General features: G+C 42.4%; 1 protein-coding gene across 5 annotated transcripts in view; it reads right to left on the reverse strand.

Moving 5' to 3' along the window:
• Window positions 1-7,101: 7,101 nt before the first annotated feature.
• The window catches only part of Trim36 (tripartite motif containing 36), a 47,952-nt gene continuing 35,718 nt past the window's right edge, over window positions 7,102-19,335 (reverse strand). For all 5 annotated transcript variants that reach the window (XM_052742133.1, XM_052742134.1, XM_052742137.1 and 2 more), the window contains 5 exons: window positions 17,778-18,031; window positions 17,464-17,588; window positions 14,332-14,622; window positions 11,525-11,822; window positions 7,102-10,545 (listed from right to left, as the gene is read on the reverse strand). In XM_052742133.1, coding sequence (XP_052598093.1) covers window positions 10,191-10,545; window positions 11,525-11,822; window positions 14,332-14,622; window positions 17,464-17,588; window positions 17,778-18,031 — 1,323 coding nt within the window. In that variant the 3' untranslated portion in view covers window positions 7,102-10,190. The remainder of the gene's footprint in view (window positions 10,546-11,524; window positions 11,823-14,331; window positions 14,623-17,463; window positions 17,589-17,777; window positions 18,032-19,335) is intronic.

The following is a 19,335-nucleotide window of genomic DNA, read 5'->3' on the forward strand; positions in this document are numbered from 1 at the left end:
ATGATAGAAATGATCCCGAATGGAACTTAAATGAGACTATGCACACATTTGAAAATTTTGAGGACCTGCCACTCAGGCAGGTGCTAACCACCCACAGGCCAGCCTGGGCCCTCAAGGCTGTCAGGAAGACATCCTTGGGCCTGCCTGCCCAATGCCTTGTAGTTGCTAGAGTTTTCCTGCCTGGCCCACAGTCAGGACAAATCTCTCTCACCTGCCAGTCCCACAGTCTCTCAGACCCAACCAAGTAAACACAGAGACTTATATTGGTTACAAACTGTATGGCCGTGGCAGGCTTCTTGCTAAATGTTCTTACAGCTTAAATTAATCCATTTCCATAAATCTATACCTTGCCACATGGCTCGTGGTTTACCGGCATCTTCACATGCTGTTTCTCATCGTGGCGGCTGGCAGTGTCTCTCTGACTCAGCCTTCCACTTCCCAGCTTTATTCTCCTCCTTGTCCCGCCTACACTTCCTGCCTAGCCAATGGCCAATCAGTGTTTTATTTAATGACTAATCAGCAACACATTTGCCATACAGAACATCCCACAGCACTTCCCCCCTTTTTTTTTCAAAAAGGAAGGTTTTAACCTTAACAAAGTAAAATTACATATAATTTGGGAATTTGGGCGTAGCTTCTCTTACTACTTCCTGCTGGAGGGGGGCGCTGTATCTTATGGGGAAACAAAGAAAATTTTAGGATTATGGAATAGTCCATGAGGCTGTATGGTCTGAGCCAGTTGCCTTGAAACCATTCTGGATGTTGGATCATCTGGGCCATGGCGTCATAGGAGACCTTTCAGGGGGTCTTGGCTGGTCAAACCTGATGTATCTTAATCTTGAACAAATCCATAGCCTCTTGCTTTCTGTGGGAACAAAAGCAGAGTCTCCTTTCCAAAGTAACATATCCTTATATTCAAATTTTGAAGTCAAGGTACCTTTAAAATATACATTTTGGCATAACTCAACAGCTTTTACAATCAAATGTTTTTCTGCAGTTACAAGTCCCAAAGACAACACAATGCAGATTCTCTGTGTAATATTCATCTTCACGTGGCTTATTTTTTATATTAATTTTACTGTCTCTTTAAAGACTTTATTTTTTAAAACTATGTGTTTGTTTCTATAACTCTATATATCATCTTTTTTGTCTCTTTCAAGCCTACGTATCTTTTACACACATTGTAAACTATTACATCTGAATCTGTCTTATTGTGAATCTATTGCCTTAAACTGCAGCAGCTGTGGCTGCTGGATCCACCCACCTCAGCTTCCCAACATGGCCATGGTTTACCGCCAGCTCTGGGAGCTATCGGGGGTCTATGCTTTTAGCCAAGCAGCGTGTAGCCCAGAAACCTCCCCATTTGCTCTGCACCAGCAAAGGCTAAATCCACCATGCAGCTCAAAGTGCCACTTGCAAAGGCCTCATTCCCGCCATAGGCAGGTCGAGCACGCACGCTAGAAACCCACCAGTAGCTCAAACCAGCAGCTGCCGCTCATTTGAGAGAGACAATTAGGAACTGTTTTTAGCGCCGTTTTAGAATCTTTTCTCAGGTTTTAGGTGGAAACTCTTGCCACCATGTTGGACGCCATTTGTTGCTAGAGTTTTCCTGCCTGGCCCACAGTCAGGACAAATCTCTCTCACCTGCCAGTCCCACAGCCGTCAGACCCAACCAAGTAAACACAGAGACTTATATTGGTTTCAAACTGTATGGCCGTGGCAGGCTTCTTGCTAAATGTTCTTACAGCTTAAATTAATCCATTTCCATAAATCTATACCTTGCCACATGGCTCATGGCTTACCGGCATCTTCACATGCTGTTTCTCATCGTGGCGGCTGGCAGTGTCTCTCTGACTCAGCCTTCCACTTCCCAGCTTTATTCTCCTCCTTGTCCCGCCTACACTTCCTGCCTAGCCAATGGCCAATCAGTGTTTTATTTAATGACTAATCAGCAACACATTTGCCATACAGAACATCCCACAGCACCTTGTGGCATGTGACTCCTAACTGATAAACAAACATATGGTGGAGAAATGGGAGAGAAAGAGAAGCACAATGGTTCATGTGCTATGGAAGGAGGCAGACCAGGAGAAATGAGGATGGTGAGGAGTAGGATGATGCTTGCCACCCGAGGTCGTGGTGACGTCCAGGCCCCAGCTGCTGCCGAGGACCATGTCTGGGTCCATGGTCCTACCACATCCAGAGTCTATGTGGATATCCATGGTCCATGTTGCCATCAAAGGACACAAGGATCCCAGTGCCTGGACTGCCACCTGTGGCCATGTAGGTGTCCAAGGGTGGCCGCCAGATCCATGCTGATCTGGTTGACCTGTGCTGCCACCTGGGGCCATAATGTCATCCAGGCCTCAGCTGCTGCCCAGGGCCATGTCTGGTTCCATGACCCTACAGCAGCCAGGGTCCATGTAAACGTCCACGGCACATGTTGCCACCAAAGGCCACACAGAAGCCTGGGATCTGGGCTGCAATCTGTGGCCTTGCTGGTGTCCAAGAGCTGTGCTGGTGTCCAAGAGCTGTGCTGCCGCCAGAACCACACTGGTCTGGATGGCCTGTGCTGTCACCTGGGGCCATGGGGTCATCTGGGCCTGGGCTGCTTGCTGCCAAGAGCCTTGTCTGGGTCCACAGTGCAATCAGGGTCTGGGTTGATGTGCATGGGCCACCAAGGGCCATGTGGATATCCAGGGTCAAGTCGGCCGCCTGAGTCCATGTTGGTGTCCAAGGGCCATGCTGCAGCTGGGGACAGATCTGAGTAGCCTACGTTGCCACCCAATGCCATGATGATGTCCGGGCCAAGGCTGCAGCTGAGGGCCTGTCTGGGTCTATGGCCCTACTGCAGCCAGGGTCTGCGTTGATGTCTGAGGTTCCTGTTACCCTCGAAAGTCATGTGGATGACTGAGGTCCAAGGCCATGTTAGTGTCCAAGGGCTAAGCAGCTGCTGGGGCCTATGCTGATCTGAATGGCCTGCACTGCCTCCTGGAGCCGGGATGTTGTCTGGGCCCAAGTTTCTGCCAATGGCCCAGTCTGGGTCCATGGTCTAGCTGGAGCTGGGGTCTGTGTTGATGTCTGTGACTTGTGTCACCTCAGGGGGCCATAGGAGCCGTGCCTGATGAAATCAGAGGGCCATGCTGAGCTGGCCCTGCCCTCTGCTAGCCTTAGGAAAACTGTCCCTGACTCTCAAGGGACACTGCAGAGAGTTGGTTTTGCCCTCATGGGAGATCTGGCCCCTGCACTCAGGGAAGATGGCCCCATCCCTCACTACAGGCGAGGGAGAACTGACCCCGATGGCATGGGCATAGGGGAGCTGGCTCTGCCCCCTCACCTGAGGGAGGTGGCCCAGTGGTCTGGACTGACAGGCGCTGCTACCACCCAGGCCCACAGCCGGCCCTTGGGTTGGCCTACCCTAACATCTACCCCATCTAGGACCTGCTGGAGCTCATGAAGGGACTGGTCCTGTGGAATGATACCCAAAGGCTCTCCATGATTCAGGGCAGCCACCTGATATCCCAGAGGAGTTTCGGTGAGGATCCAGTGATGATGGTGGACCAGAAACCAGAAGCCTTGAACCAGACCAATGACTCATTGTAGTGGGTAGCCATTCCAGCTTTGATCTGGAAGTTCCAACCCCCATTGAGACTTCGGCAACTGTCACGGCTACAAGGCGGGGCTAAGGGAGGCGCCTGGGGACCCGAGATCTGGATGGGCGGGCGCTCTCTCTGTTGCGGGACCCTGGACTGGAGAGGTGGACCGAGCAGAGCTCCAGAGAACACCGCTGGACTGTGATACACCTTCCCCAGACTCCGTGACCTACCTATTCCTTAATTTGTAAGTTACGCCATTAAATAAATCTCCTTTTAACTACGTGGAGTGGCCTTAATAATTTCACCAATAACTCATTGTAATGAACATTTGCTAGTAAGGCTGATTTGACAAAAGGGTCTACCACACCTCCCAATGCCACCAGGACAAATGAAGAGGTGGGAAAGATGGAGGAGTGAAGAGGTTTTTTGTTTTGTTTTGTTCTTGTTTTTGTTTGCTTGCTTGCTTGGTTTTGTTTTGTTTTTATTTTCTTTGGGAGGGGTGCTGTAGGGACAAGGTGAGGAAATGGGGGTAGTGGGAGGTGAGTGGAATTGGGGTGCATGATGTGAAATTCCCAAAGAATCAATACAGAAATTATGTCTAAAAAGAAGAAGGAAATACTGAGCTGGAGATGTCGCTAAATGGCAGTGCGTTTGCCTGGCTTGCACAAGCTCATGGCTTCAATGCCCAGCACCATGGAAAAAAAGAACACCTTTAAGTGATTTATAATTTATGGTTAAGGGAGCGTGTAATAGAATAAGCCAACAATAAATAGTCTGCTCTGGTGACTCTGCTACAAACGCATATCCATCTCCAGTAATGACTAGACAAAGTGCTACTGGGAATAATCCTGCACATTGAAGGCACTGGAGTTCTTCGCTGGGATCTAAAAACTCCCTGACTTGAGAATTGCTCATCTAGATGGAACATGCTGAGTAGCTGTGTTTTGGAGAATGGTTCCTCTGTGGAGGTATAGAAGGAAAGCTGACAATGTGTATTTGGCTGCAGTTAAAACTTAGCAAATGCAGCTGAAGGGGGAAATAGCCTTGAAGTAGACCTTGTGATCTTTACAAGGAAGGTCAAAGTTAGCACTTCAAGAAGTTTTGAATGGCCTTGTGCTTTGAGCAAAGATTTCATTCTCCCAATGTATAAAATATGGAAGAAAGTTGGGACGTTCCAAGTTTAGTGCAGGGATTACAGGGCACCTGGCTATTTAAAATAAGAACTTGAATGGAAAAAAAATAAGGACATGGCTGCTCCTAGGTATGGTGGAGGAGAAAGTTTATTGTAGATAAAAGGGAGAGCATAGTCAGAGGCAGGGACATCTGGGACAGTCCACAGTGGACATGACCAGGCTGAGCTGGGTCATAATGTGAGAGGAGGAAGGTGAGGGGAAGGAAGGAGGAGGGGAGAGATGGGAAAGAGGTGCAGCAGCCAGGAGGCCAAAGGTACAACAGGAGTTGGGGGGAGGGGAGTAACCAAAATGTCTGGATTATATAGTGAAGAGCCTCTGGGGGAGGGGCAGCTCAGCCCCTGGCCTGGAGAACTCAGGATAGAGGGCAGGGTATGCCAGTCATACTATGTAACAGGTACAGACTGGGGGATACTGGGAGAACCTGGAGGCCTGGTCCAATTTGATATGTTAAATAGGCACCTCAGCCATTTGTCCTGGGTTTGAAACTTAACAGGACTCAGTTCAGGTCTTCTACCATGTGTGTTTGCTTGGCTCTGACTCTTCTCCATGAACTAGAGTGGGTTATTTGCAAAATATATCCACAATTGGCTAAAAGAGTTATCTGGTAGGATTAATAATTTCAAAAGCTTATTTTGTTAAGAGTCCATTCCAGGCTTTAAGCTAAATGCTTTATGTAGATACTATTTTAATTCTGGTAGCAATCTACAAGACGTGTGCCAGTTGTCCATTTTAAAGAACAGAAGGTTGAGGGTCATCAAAACCAGCTTTCAACGAGCTCTCCAGGTGACCCGAGTGCTCTGGGAAACACCGTGCTGCAGAATGTGACAGATCTCATTAACTAGGCCCTCAGTACGTGTCACAAGCCACTAGGTTTCCTCTACATCCTTTCTTTTCACACTACATGAGCTTCTTACCACTGTTCTGTAATAACAAAGAAATACACCAGAACCCTCCCATCCTGATTTCTCAGAAAACAGATCGAGTGGTTTTCTTGTTTGTTTTTTTTGACAAACTGAATTAACCTCAAATTAATTATTAATTCAACTCTCCAATGGGGAGTGGATGAGCAGGCATTATGAAAAACCTCAGTCCTCGTCTATGAAAACCAGCTAAAATTTGAGTCAGAAGACAGAGACAAGTATATCCAGGATTGCACAAGGTTCTGTTTATTAAAATGTTATGGACAGACGCATGTCCTAGGTGGTAGCAAGTGGGTCTCTACACTCCAGGTTTAGGAGGAAGAAATTTATGGTAAACAAGACAAAGGTGAGTGGAAGCTAAACAGTTAAAAACTAGTCTAGAGTCAGCTAGATGGCTCTGAGGGTTAAGGTACTTGCTGCCAATCTGGAGATCAGACTCCCCACAGCTTATCATCTGACTTACACACACACACACACACACACACACACACACACACACACACACACACACACCAAAAAAAAAAAAAAAAAAAAAAAAGAAGAAGAAAAGTTTGGCCATCAGTTGTAGGTAGAGTTTTCCATCTAGACCTCCAGTTCTGTCCTGCCTGCACTCCCCAAATAACGAACACAGAGCTCAGGCTTATTACTAACTAGCTCTTACAACTTAAATTAACCCATTTCTATTAATCTGTGTGCTGCCCCAAGGCTCATTTACCTCATCTATGAACTTTTCATCGAGACTCCTGACTCTGCCCTCCTTCCCAGCATTCTCTCTGCCCCTAAGACCCTGCCTAGTCATTGGCCAATAGACATTTTATTAACAATAGGAGCAATACATATTTACAGTGTACAAATATTGCTCCACAGCAACCAGTACAACACTGCTTGGCTGACTAACTTTTTTTCCTTTAAGGTTTGAGATGCATATCGGAGTCATCAGCAGACAATATGATAATTACAACAAAAATAGCTGTAGTCATATCAAGCTTGATCCTTTAATAAAAAAAAAAGTTTAATTTGTTATTTAGGACATCCCCAATATAATCATTCATTCTATTCAAATGTATGAAGTTAAATCCTATTTTTAGAAATTATTTTTATTTAACACTTTTTTTTTTGAGAATTTCACGATTTCTGTATTTTATAATTTCTATCACCCCCTCTCTTCCCTCTGGCTCCTTTCATGTTTTAACTCCCTTTCAAATCATGACACCATCTCTGATTACTGTTGTGATTATTACTGTGAGGCACTTGAAGCATCTTCTCAACTACATCCCATGAAAACAGGACACCAGATAGGTTCTCTTGTTCTCTTTAGATCTAGTACATACAATGTCTCAAATATAACAGGAGTTGGCAACTTTCTGTGAAATAAGTAACTGTAAGCCAAACTTAACTAAATTCCTTGAAGTTTCTTTTATTAGGTGAAAGAATCCCATTGTCAAGACATTTTCGTAAATAAGCAGATAAAATTTCTTTTTAAATGAATGCAAATCAACCGGATACAACGAAATGTCTTAAAGCATTGCTGTTGTGACACTCGTTCTCAATCCTTTTCTGCATCAGTAAAACAATATATTCTCACATAAGACATGCTCACAGGGTATAACCAGATTATTGGTCTGACAAAAAATGCTTTATTCCACAGGAGATAGCTCTAACTATTACTATTTTCAGAAAGCAACTGTGAATGTGTGAATTATTGTTTAGCTCCATAAGAAGGGTCTTATATCTTTTTCTTGTTTTTTTGTTTTGTTTTGTTTTTTTTTGTTTTTTGCTGTGGTGCTGTGGCTCAAACCTGGGGCCACCCCAGGCATTACATTTTACCTTAAAATTTGGAACAGGGTCTTATTACATTACCCAGGCTGGAACTCAGTCTGTGTAAGCTCAGACAAGCCTTGAACTTGAGATTTCCTTACCCTACCCACCAGAGCAGCTGCGTAGGACTACGGGTCTGTACTACCAGTCCCAACGAAACTCTTGTTAATTATACAAATGTATTAGGACCCATCCACTGATTCTGTTGTTAATTTTAAAAAAAAAGAGTCCCATTAGCAAAAACTCTATGACCCACTACTGACAACAACTAACAGCATCATAACCCAAAATGATGCACATGAATTAAAGGACCACTCACCTGGTCAAATGTAATCTACTGCAGACTGCAGATGAGAAATGTTAAGACAATATAAGCAGACAATTGAAATAAATTAACTTCATCATATTAATCTTTTCTACTGATAACATCCACAAGAATTCAATAAATGTTCAAAACAATTCTGTATAAAACTAACATGTGAGGGCTGGAGGAATAGCTCAGTGGTTAAGACTGAGCACTGGCTCTTCCAAGGGACCTAAGTCAGATTCCCAGACTCACGCTGGATGGCCCAAACCACCCAGAACTCTAGCTCCAGGGCATCAGATATTTCTGGACTCCATGGGTGCTCACATTCATGCATACATGCACAGCCACATACATGTAATTAAAAATAAAATAAATCTTTTTTTAAATTAAAAAAAAACTAACATGTGCCACAAAGCATCTTTTAATAAGTGTTTTGTTTCAGTTTTCCACAAAGCACAGTAAAAATTCCTGGAGTGCAGATGTGAATAACTACACTTGACTTTCCTTTTATTTATTTATTTTTATTAAAAATTTCTGTACAGTGATACAGTGTTTGAAACAGCTTCCTTTTCTGGTTCCTGTTAAAGCTTTATATTTTCAAATGTCTACAGGACATGTGCTTACATGAGTACTGAGTATCACACCAAACCACACACACGTGACTTTAGCAGCTTTATTGCACAATGATCCAGGTAACACTGCCCGTTCTCTTTGTTTCCTATGTTATAAAGTGCTAGATACATGGGAGAGGAAAGACAGCCACTAAACACAGGTTCTCTAGATCTACCTACACGAGTGGGGAGTGTGTGTCAGTGGTGGGTCTGATGCAGTGTGATTGGCCTAAAAGACTTCCGTTAAAAGTAATTTTTAAAAAATAAGATAAACAGCTTCCAAAAATTTTGTTTGCTCCACTAACATGTTAACATTCCCTAAGTGATCAGTGTAAGTCTTAGTGTCAAGAAAGACATTTTAACTTTTAAAAAGGCAGTTCAAATAAAAATCATCTGCTTAACAGATGATTTTGGTACCTAGAAGATAATCTTGCAGAAACCAACATCCAATTTAGAAAAGGTGTCATTCTTCAAACCGAGTATGCACAATCCTTTTCATTTCAGTTTCTATTTCTAAATAATTTTACATTTTACTGATTCACACTACAAATGTTTATGACCACGCAGTGAGCCACGGACAATGCCACCCAACTAGACAGTAGGAACATGTAATATGTCTGGTATTTTAATGCTGTTGAGACGGACAGGGAACTTCTCAAATTTGTAAACACAAGCCAGAGGAACCTGATGTGTAACATCTGTGCCAAAAACACAAAACTCACAAGACAGGCAGTCACGATCAGTCTATCCTCAATAGCAGTTCTGAAAAATAAGTCTTTGCTATAAATACAAGTATTTTCTGAAGTAAGAAAATTTGAAGATAAAATTTTCTGGGGAAAAAAAAATTATATTGCGGTGAAAAGTTGCATGGGTTCAAGAACCTTGGGTTTCCTATAAGAGACCATGCTTGCTACATATGCCAAAGAAGGAGCATTACGGCCCAGGCCACTCTTAGAGATGTCCTTATCAATAAATACAGTCTGTGGTCTACACGAAAAGAGAACAGTATTGATTTGCCAGGCAATATACACTCAGTAGTTACACACTTTAAAATACATAATTTTCTACTTAAATATACTACCATTTTATGGCCTTTGTCATTTTACCTGTCTATAACATCATTTTCCTATTGACAATAAATCAAGACACATGACAGGGCTAATTTATATCAACAGGCATTTAAAAATATCTTCTCTTTGGACATGAACATGATATAAAAATGGAAAGGAAAGAAAAAATAACAAACATAAAAACCACAATAAATACTTTGTATGCCACCCCAACCCCAAAACAAAAGGAATGTACATAGTAACACCAGCTGACTTAAATAAATTAGAGTCCCTGTGCCCAAAGAGAAGGACAAGCTGTAAATTTAGCTATCTGGGACTAGCTGTGACAAAATGTTTTCATTCCCACCATTTGTAAAAGGCAGAATAATGACATGGACAAGACAAGGCTGTGAAGGCCTTCTGAGTTTTCAGAATCATACATTAGCTGGGTCTGGTGGTGCCCACATATAATCTCAGCCCTCTGGAGCCTATCACGGGAGGACAAAGTTTGAGGCCAGCCTGGGCTACATAGCAAGACCCTGTGTGTCAAAGCAAAACAAGATAAAACAAAACAACCGCACACTACAAACAGGTGTGGTGACAGAAGACGTAAACGATATGTAATTAGTTACGAAGACTAACACCAAGGCATGGCTTTGTTCACAGTTTTCATTCTCGCCACATGGGGTGTCCGAGCTACACGTCCTCTTCATATTCCAGATACTTGGCTGTGATGGGTTCTTCAAGCTGAATTCCTCCACTGCCCATTAAGGCAAATGCTGGATACATCGTATGTGAACAGTCCACCTGGCGCTCGTACAGGCATTTCATGTGATCCATATCATAGAAGCTGACTTTGCCTTTATCACAGTCAAGGAAAATCCCTATACTTGTTGGCATGGGAAGAACTCTATTTTCGGGTTCATTAGAAGAAGTAGGTGACTTGGGTATAAAAAATTTCTTCATGCCTATAGTAACTAATGTAAAAGGTTGTGAAGAATCGAAACAGGCCTCTTCGCTGCCACTGTCATGCCCGCTGTCTTGTTCATATCTACAACACAGTAAACACAGCGAACAAAACAATCTTACTTAGCTCTAGCCACAGTCTCCCAGTATCTCTAACACTCCCCAAAACTAACAGATACTGTTCTAAAGTTAACATACACAAAAATGCAGCGAACAAAACAATCTTACTTAGCTCTAGCCACAGTCTCCCAGTATCTCTAACACTCCCCAAAACTAACAGATACTGTTCTAAAGTTAACATACACAAAAATGTGCTATTAACACACATAAAGCATGCACTGCAAATTGCCATTTAGAGTTGTACTATTTACTCAGTACCAAATTCCCTATAGTGCCATCCATTTTTACCTAGATGTATACACAAATGGAAACCTTAAAATGCATTTCTACTAAAAAAATCAGGAGGGTGAAGGGCTTGATTTAAGATTAAATATTTATGGTACACAATGCTATGTCATAAAATACAAAGACCTACACCCTCATGCATGGGATTAATAGACTAAAGTAATAACTTTCAAAAGAATACAAGATAAGAGCATGGTCATTCTCCTCCATACAACCCTATTTCCTGACTGTGTTCCCACATCAAGAAAGAGTAATGAAGTTGTTTTTCCCTCTGTGAAACATGAAAAGTCATAGAAAATTCTAGTGCTGTGAAAGAGGCAGTTAAAGGCATTTCACTGCATGGGTAGATTTAACATACCCTTTAGGAACTACGGGAAACTTTGAAACTTTAAGTTCTGAAGCTGAATCATGATCAAGAGGAATTCAAAAAGGACTACTTCCCTCATGGCAGCAAAAATTAAATGTTATTCTGTGAATGAATACAAGACAACCTGACTCCTTTTCTAAAGCAGCCACATGACAGAGCCAGTCACTCGAATCTAAGAAAGGTATGTTCCAAACATAAGGAAAGAGTCCCAGACTGTTCGGGGTGATCGTGGGCAACACTGCTATTTACTTTCAAAGCCGTTCTCAAGTTCTCCATCAAGGAAAGAACCTACCTTGGACTAGCCGCGTCCCGGGGAGACCGCAGCCACTCTTGCAGCTTGTCACTGGAGGCAACGCCCACTTTGACCAGGTATGAATATGGTTCTACACGGCAGGCCCAGAAGTGTTTCCCTTTGGTTATTCCAACGTCTCCGATGATGTAGTCGAGGCTTGTGTAATAGCCCACTTGGATGCGTTCTGCCGCCAGAAGGACATTAAATCCAGCCCTACTCTCCACCCGGTCTCGCTTCAGGTTTAGCAACAGGTGCTCGTTATTATAGCCACACTTTTCATCAAACAGGAAACTGAAAACTGAATGGAGGTTAAAATTATTCTTAAGTAATCTGAGCAACATCTACAAGCATTTCTGTAATTTAAGGCTGAATCTGATGGCTTTCAAATAGAAATTAATTACTGAAGATATGCAAAGATGACGCCATTCTCTGCCAGATAGCTGCATCAATCCAGATTCCAATGCAGTGGTAAAGTTCCAGTATATTCCCTATACACGAAGAGCTTCAGAAATATCCAAAGCAGAAGCAAATGTTCTAGATACTTGCAAACACTTCTGAGTGCATACCTTGGAATCAGCAATGTTAATTACTATACATAGAACATACTTAATCACTCATCTTTAAAAATATTCATTTTATTATTTTTAATTATTGGAGGGGGGTTATGTGCACATGAGTGCAGGTTCCCATGGAAGTCAATTTAAGCTCCCTAGGAGCTTAATCTAAGAGGTGGTATATGTTTATAAATATTCCAAATTTTATAAATTTGAAAATTTAAGATCTTTCCCTTATTAATCAGCACAGCAGATATGAGAAAGGTGGTACTATCTAAGAAGAGAATCATGGGCTTTCAGTTCAGAGAGGTTGGCATTTAACTCAAACATTTAAGAAAAGACTGATCTAAACTCTAAACTTCCTCATTTACAGACTAGAGCTAATTCAACTATTATATGCATAACATTTATTGCTAGCCAATGCTGACACAACAAAAATTCAATCAACAAAATAATGGATAAAGAAAATGTGGAAGATGTACAGTGGAGTGTTAGCAAGCCCTGAAAAAGGAAATCCTGAAACACACTACAAAGTGAACAACACAAAATAAACCAGATGCAAAAAGATAAATACTGCCCAATTCTGCTCTTGTGCAGTACCCAGATAGTCACACCCTCAGAAAAAAAGAATAGAGGCTTCCAGTGTCTATGGGGAGAGGGGTGAAGAGCTGTTTAATGGGTACAGATTTTTAGGTGAGGTTTAAAATTTTTTTCTGGAGATGTGAATGATGATAGCTGCATAATGCTATGAATGTACCTTCTATCACTAAACTGTGTGCTTACAACGGTAAATCTTATCTGTATTCTATGACATTTAAAAAAAATGGCTACCAGCAAGCTAACCCCAGGCCCCTATAGAGGCAGATCTTTCTGTCTGGTGACGGGTAATGTCCTAGCATAGCTGTTCAAGATTCTTTTCCATCTCCAGTATCCCCTACTTTGTACAGTCATCTAAACAGCCCCAGTATTTACATGGTCTCTCTTGGAGAGGAAGATAAAACTCTTCGCATGCCCTCACCCCCTCCTACACAGCTGCTATTAAGGACAGCGGCCGTGTCCAGATCCATCCTTCTACTTTCAGAGGCCAGAAGTTGAAGACAGCGTTCAGTGTTAAATGTCGACGGAATACTTGCACGTTCAACATATCTATTGGCTTCAGCAAATCAAGAAAAATCATTTCAGCCAACCCTATATATTTTTATATTCTAATATTTTTAAAAGCCACAATATACCTGGAAAGCGTGCACACGTGCACACACACACACACACGTACACACTGCTTCTTTACACTGGACAAGAGGAGAGAGGAAAGCAGAATTCAGAAAATATGGATACATAAGACATTAAACAGGGGTAGAGTCTGTGGTCTAAAACACTACTGAGTGGTGGGCAGGGCGAAATGCTTTCCCACTACGATGACCGAGAACAACTGTAGTTCTAAGTATCCCTCATCTATGAAGACACTGTAGTAGACACCAACTACTCCGCATGTCCTTCCTATCCAGTAAAGCTCTTCAACCGCTCTAAAGAGGCAGGGTAGCAGGGACCGGGAAGCTCTCTGTGTGGAGGGAAAGCTTGCTGCGTGGTCCCCATATATGCCTCCCACTCTCGTGTGCAGAGAATCACACGGGGTCAGAAAACTTAGGCAAGTGAGACCTAGATTAAATCACACCACTGAATTTTAAAAATAACTATCAATAACCTGTATTTTAGACATTGTCATTAACTGACCTTTTAAAAAGTCCCAGAACCATGCTATTGTTTTATGTTTGGAGTTTTTTGCTTTGAGACAGGGTCTTATCATTTTGCCCTTGGCTGGCCGAGTACTCACTATGCAGACCAGGCTGGCCTCAAATTCAGAGATCTGCCTGCTCCTGACTCCTAAGTGCTGAGATTAAAGTCATGGTCCACCAAGCACGTGCAGTTATGCAATTTTAAGTGTTTAATGTAGCATTCATGTCATTTTTATACTAAGTTAGCCCCAAGCATTAAAAAGCCTGTGTGTGTGTGTGTGTGTGTGTGTGTGTGTGTGTGTGTGTGTGTGTGATATCAGTCAAAATCTAATACAGCTTCTGAGGTGACATTTGGGGATTCGGGTCACTTCTAAATCTCAGCCAAGTATGAAGTCTACTTGTCCAGAGTCTTTTAAAAGCACAAAGCTGGTTCCAGTGTCGGTCTGTCTGCATGAAGACACTGCCCGTTTACATTCCAGACCTCTCCCACTCTACCTCTCGGCCGCACTGTTCCCCGTACCTGGAGCTGGAGGCGTGTGCAGAACCAGCTCTCTGCTGCAGGGGCTGCAGATGGAGCCTCGGTAAGCTCTCACTCGGAAAGCATAATGACTGTTGCTTTCCAGGTTGGAGACAACTTTACTTGTGCCATGCACCTCTATCTCATTCCACGGCATCATCTCTTCATCTCTGTTAATCTTCCGGTATTCGAGAACATAGCTGTCGGCCTTGTCCTTTTCTGGCTGGTGCCAGTTTATCAGGGCGTTATTATACACTTTACTCTGTTCCTCGTTGATCTCAGGAATGTCTATGCCTGAGAGAATTAAGACACAGAACACGACGTTAAGATAGAATTTCCCTCAGCAAAAATGAAGTACTGACAGTTTCTGTGGTATCCAAGAAATTCCCAAATTTATAATACTATGCATAAGAAAGATAGTAAATATAAAATACAGTAAATTTGTAATTATAATTGAAGTGGGAAAAGTAAGTGAAAAATAATACAAAAATTAAGCCATGATTACAGCATTAAGTGGTATCATTATTAATTCTAAAACACTGGAAATTCTATTTTTAAAAACAGACTTTCGCTGAGCAGCAGTGGCATATGCCTTTAATCCCAGCACTCAGGAGGCAGAGCCAGGCGGATCTCTGTGAGTTCTAGGCCAGTCTGGTCTACAGAGCCAGGTCCAGGACAGGCACCAAAACTACACAGAGAAACCCTGTCTCAAAAACCAAAAAATAAAAAGAATTTCTTAGACAAAAAACATAGACTTTCCCCATAGTGAGTTGTGACTCTGGAGTTGAAATTTTTATTTATATTTACATAAACCATTTCAATACTTAAAAGATTAAGTAATTCTATTGAGCATTTCCTTTAATATTTTCTAATGTAGACTTGCAAAGCCAAATACTTTTTCTTAGTACAGGCATGAAGTATAAATCAGCTGGCCGGGTGGTTCAGCTGATGACGTGCTTGCTACCCAAGCCTGAGTCCGCGAGTTTGTGTCTCCAGCACCCACGGAAAGGCTGGCTGCAGTGGCCCCTAACACAGGCTCCAGGGAGGCAGACACAGATCTGTCAAGCTCACTGGCCAGCTTGTCTAGCCATGTCAGTGAGCTCCAGGTCAAATGAGGGACCCTGCCTCAAAAGAATAAGACAGATAACCGAGGGAGGCACATGGTACTAACCTCTGGCCTCTGGTGTACACACACACACACACACACACACACACATGCACACACGAACACACGCACATACACATACGTACAACATACACACCAAAACAATAAGAAAACCAGAAACTGAAGTAGGGAAAACCCACAAAAATATTTAGACAATTTCAAGGTAACCACTGCACCAATTTCATTTAGATCCCGTCAATATTTTTCTGTAATATTTCACTGTATGGATCAATCAAGATTTATGCATTTGGGAGAAATAGGTTTCTAATATTTTGCTAAAAGTACAATGTTTAAAGCCAGCCATGGTAGCTCACACTTGTAAGCTCCGGCTTAGGAAGCAGGAAGATGACTGTAAATACAAGGCCAGCCTGGGCTACATAATGAGTTGCAGATTAGGCTATAGCTTCTCAAAAAAAGCAAAAAGCAGGCCAAAGTCACAGCTAAGTCCATGTGCACTCACATATCCTTTCCTCTACACTAAACTCGTAAACTTGGCATGCAGTAAGGTCTCAAAGTCACATGTATTCTGGGCATGACAGCACATGCCTATAATCCCAGGCTAGTAAATTCAAGGTCATCCTCCGCTCCATACTTTTTGTTCAGCTTGTATAAATTATATATCCACAAACATACACTCTCACACACACCCCATTTACATCAAACCACAGAGGAGGAAATGAACTAAGGGAGGTGCCCTGCTTCTTTTCACTTATCCCACAGCCTGTCACAGGCATATAAGGAAGTCTGACAGTGCATTAACACACCTGGAGATTATACAGCCACGATACGATCTGAAAACCTATCCAGAGTTTACTTTAAAGTTACAACATGCAACAGGACCAGTCACAGGGTATGTCGGTCGCATGTTCTAAGAGTGAGCATGGAGGAAAAGTGAAATACATCCACAGGCAGGAAATGGGAGCTTCCTCTCTCCTCTACCTACCATTCATTTTCTTGGTCCTTTGCTGTGTACTGAGCACAGCCCATGATTGTCCATAGTCAGGTCAGTCTTACCCTTCCAGGGACAATGTTTGGATCCATGCTTAAGACTCCAAAGTAAGCTAACATATATCTAAAAACAACTGATGTATGCAGAATCAACAGTCTAGGAAGAAAAGTCTGCACTTGAAATAACACCTAACACCTACTTGGAAAATTTAAAGTCATAATAAGTCATACCAGATTCGGATATAAATTTAAAAAGAAAAGATGCCACAGAAACCCACAGTTTTTAACTTTTAAGAAGAGAGATTTCCTTTTTCAAAAAAGATCTTATTTTTTTTTATAGGTTTTAAAGGTCGTATGTTTGGGGGCCAGGTATGTGTGCAGGTGCCCTCGGAGGCCAGGAGGTGTCAGACCTCCTGGAGCTGGTACAACTGACTGGCATTGTAAGTCACCCGACAGAGGCGTGGGCAGTTTAACTAAGGTCCACAGCAAGAGCAGCCCCTGCTCTTCACTCCTGAGCAGCTCTCCAGCAGCAAGCCTGTGATGCCTCAACCTCACGAGAAGAGAACTCTCAGCCAGGCAAATGTGGTGAGATGTAAGAACAGAGGGAAGCCCCCCATGAGGGTGTTCCCTAAAAGTTTATGTGCCGAAGTCATAACCCTGATTGTGACAGCAGTCAGTCTTCAGAAGATGACTGTATTTAGAGATTCAGTCTTCAGAAGGATATCAAATTAAGCTGAGGTCCTCACAGCGAGTCCTAATTCAATATGGCTAGAAACATAGAAAATACCTTAACCCAGATTTCATGTACTAAAAAATAGCATAAGCTTATAATTTAAATAAATGTGATGCCATGCACACAACATTTAAAAAGCCAGGGGTACAGTTTAATGCCCAGAAACACAGGCATAAAAACCAGTCTAAGGTTCCAGGATAGATGATCATGAGCATCGTATGTCAAAGGGGAGGGGGTGTGTTTCTGCAGCAGGCAGGCAGGTCAGGGAGGAGGCACGGCCTTCACTTACCACTAGAGAAAAAGGACAGTTCTCCGAGCACCTCTGTCTGTTTGGATGTGTTAACCACATAGTCTTCAAATGAAGCCTGGGCTGCGGGTCTAAAGCTCTTCAGAGATTCCGTAGCTTTCTGTATTCTGTGGGCAGACACATTTCATATAAAAGCCATTCTTTAAAAAGACAAGTCAGTCTAAACACCTGCAATGTGGCATACTAAAGAAATGAACATTGCATTCAGCACCCAGGATGAAGCAGGCCCAGACTGCTTGTGAACACCAGGAACTATCTGGTGGGGGCTTTCAAAGGCTGAGGAGCCCAGCGAGTACCTGAGATGGAGCTGCTTTGCTGTCTGCACGAAGCAAGACTGATCTGTCTCCTTCAGCACTTCCTGCGCATATCCAACAAGCCCGTTGTTCTCCAGAAGGCCTTGGTACTCTTCCACTTGCGTGTGAAATTTGTCCAGTCTTAGTTTCTTAGAGGCGTCTATGGCTTTCAGAACAGACGACTTCCTGTCCTCCAGGATGTCAAAGAGCTTTTCAAAGTGGGCCAGCGCTTCTTCCTTGGCCCTCTCTCCATTGCACTAGTGGGAAACACACAAGTGTCACCGCATGCGTGAACCCCACCTCTCCATCGCACGAGGAGAGAGTGCAAACATTACCTCGTCCATAAACCCAAAGGTCTTCTCATGATGTCCTATGCGATATCAAACTCAACAAAACAAGGCTAGACGTTGCAAAGAAAAAGTTCTGTCTGATCCTAAAATCTTCAAAATCATAGTTTGGCATCAAACAAAGAACTGTCAGTTTCCATTTAGATTTGCTTCATAATCTCAAAACTTCGTATTTTCGAAGTCCAGTAACAGACAAATTGTTCAATTAAATGAGAATTTCAGTGATAAAATAAACCTATGGCAGAATTAAACTGATTTAACCATAAATAATAGCAAAAGCACAATTCTAGAGAGGTTGCAACTCACCTCAAATTTGGAAGTCTTTTTAAATACAGGAAGCTATTCTAAAGTTAATAGAACTTTTAAAAACAACATTTTCAATATTCCTTCTAAGGTATTTAAGATTCATTTGCTTTCATCCTTATTCAGCCATGTGCTATAGGCTAAACTGAGGCTAAGCATAAGCTCCAGGTTCAGTGCCTACCCCTCTCTGTCTCCCACAAAAAGCTCTTGGATAACAGAAATTATTCAAGTTCTCATGAGGATTAAGAAGGGTTATTTACATAAAAATCAGACCATATTGCCACATAAACATTCTTATTATGTAATTTTTTTCTTTTTTATAGAACAATCCTGTCTGTAATGTGTATTAAACATGTTCATTTGGGTTTCTGTTGTTTGAAGCAGTTTCTTTATATAGCCTGCGCTAGCCCCAAGGGCAATCCTCCTGCCTCACCCTCCCTAGTGCTGGGATTACAAGTCTATGTCACCCTGCCTGGCCCAAATGATTTGAATTTTTATAAAACCAGAGCTCGGTATGATTCTGAAAAGAAGAGTCCAGTGAGCACTGATGAGTGCTTATCCTAACAGACCTAACAGCATGTCTGCAGGAACACACATGGCAAAGGGATGCTTCAGAATCCCCAGCGGCTTCTGGACCACATGAGAAAGGGATGTTGCTCAGATTCCCTTGCCCATTACTAACCCTAAAAGTCCCACTTTCGTCTCTGAAGGTTTGTTTGTTTTTTTTTTAAGTAACATACAAAGTGATAGGTTTTATCAAGATATTTTCATATTTACCACAATACTTTGTTCCAGTTCAATTTTTAAAGGAAAAAGTCAGAGGACAGTAAAATTCAGTTAGAATTTCATGATAGTTTCCAGATTGAGCTCAGAAATACTATGCAAAATTAACAATTATAATTGCAGACACA

The sequence above is a fragment of the Peromyscus californicus genome, unplaced genomic scaffold (genome assembly GCF_007827085.1).
Source record: "Peromyscus californicus insignis strain IS unplaced genomic scaffold, ASM782708v3 Scaffold_17__1_contigs__length_78620276, whole genome shotgun sequence".
NCBI classification, from domain to species: Eukaryota; Metazoa; Chordata; class Mammalia; order Rodentia; family Cricetidae; genus Peromyscus; species Peromyscus californicus.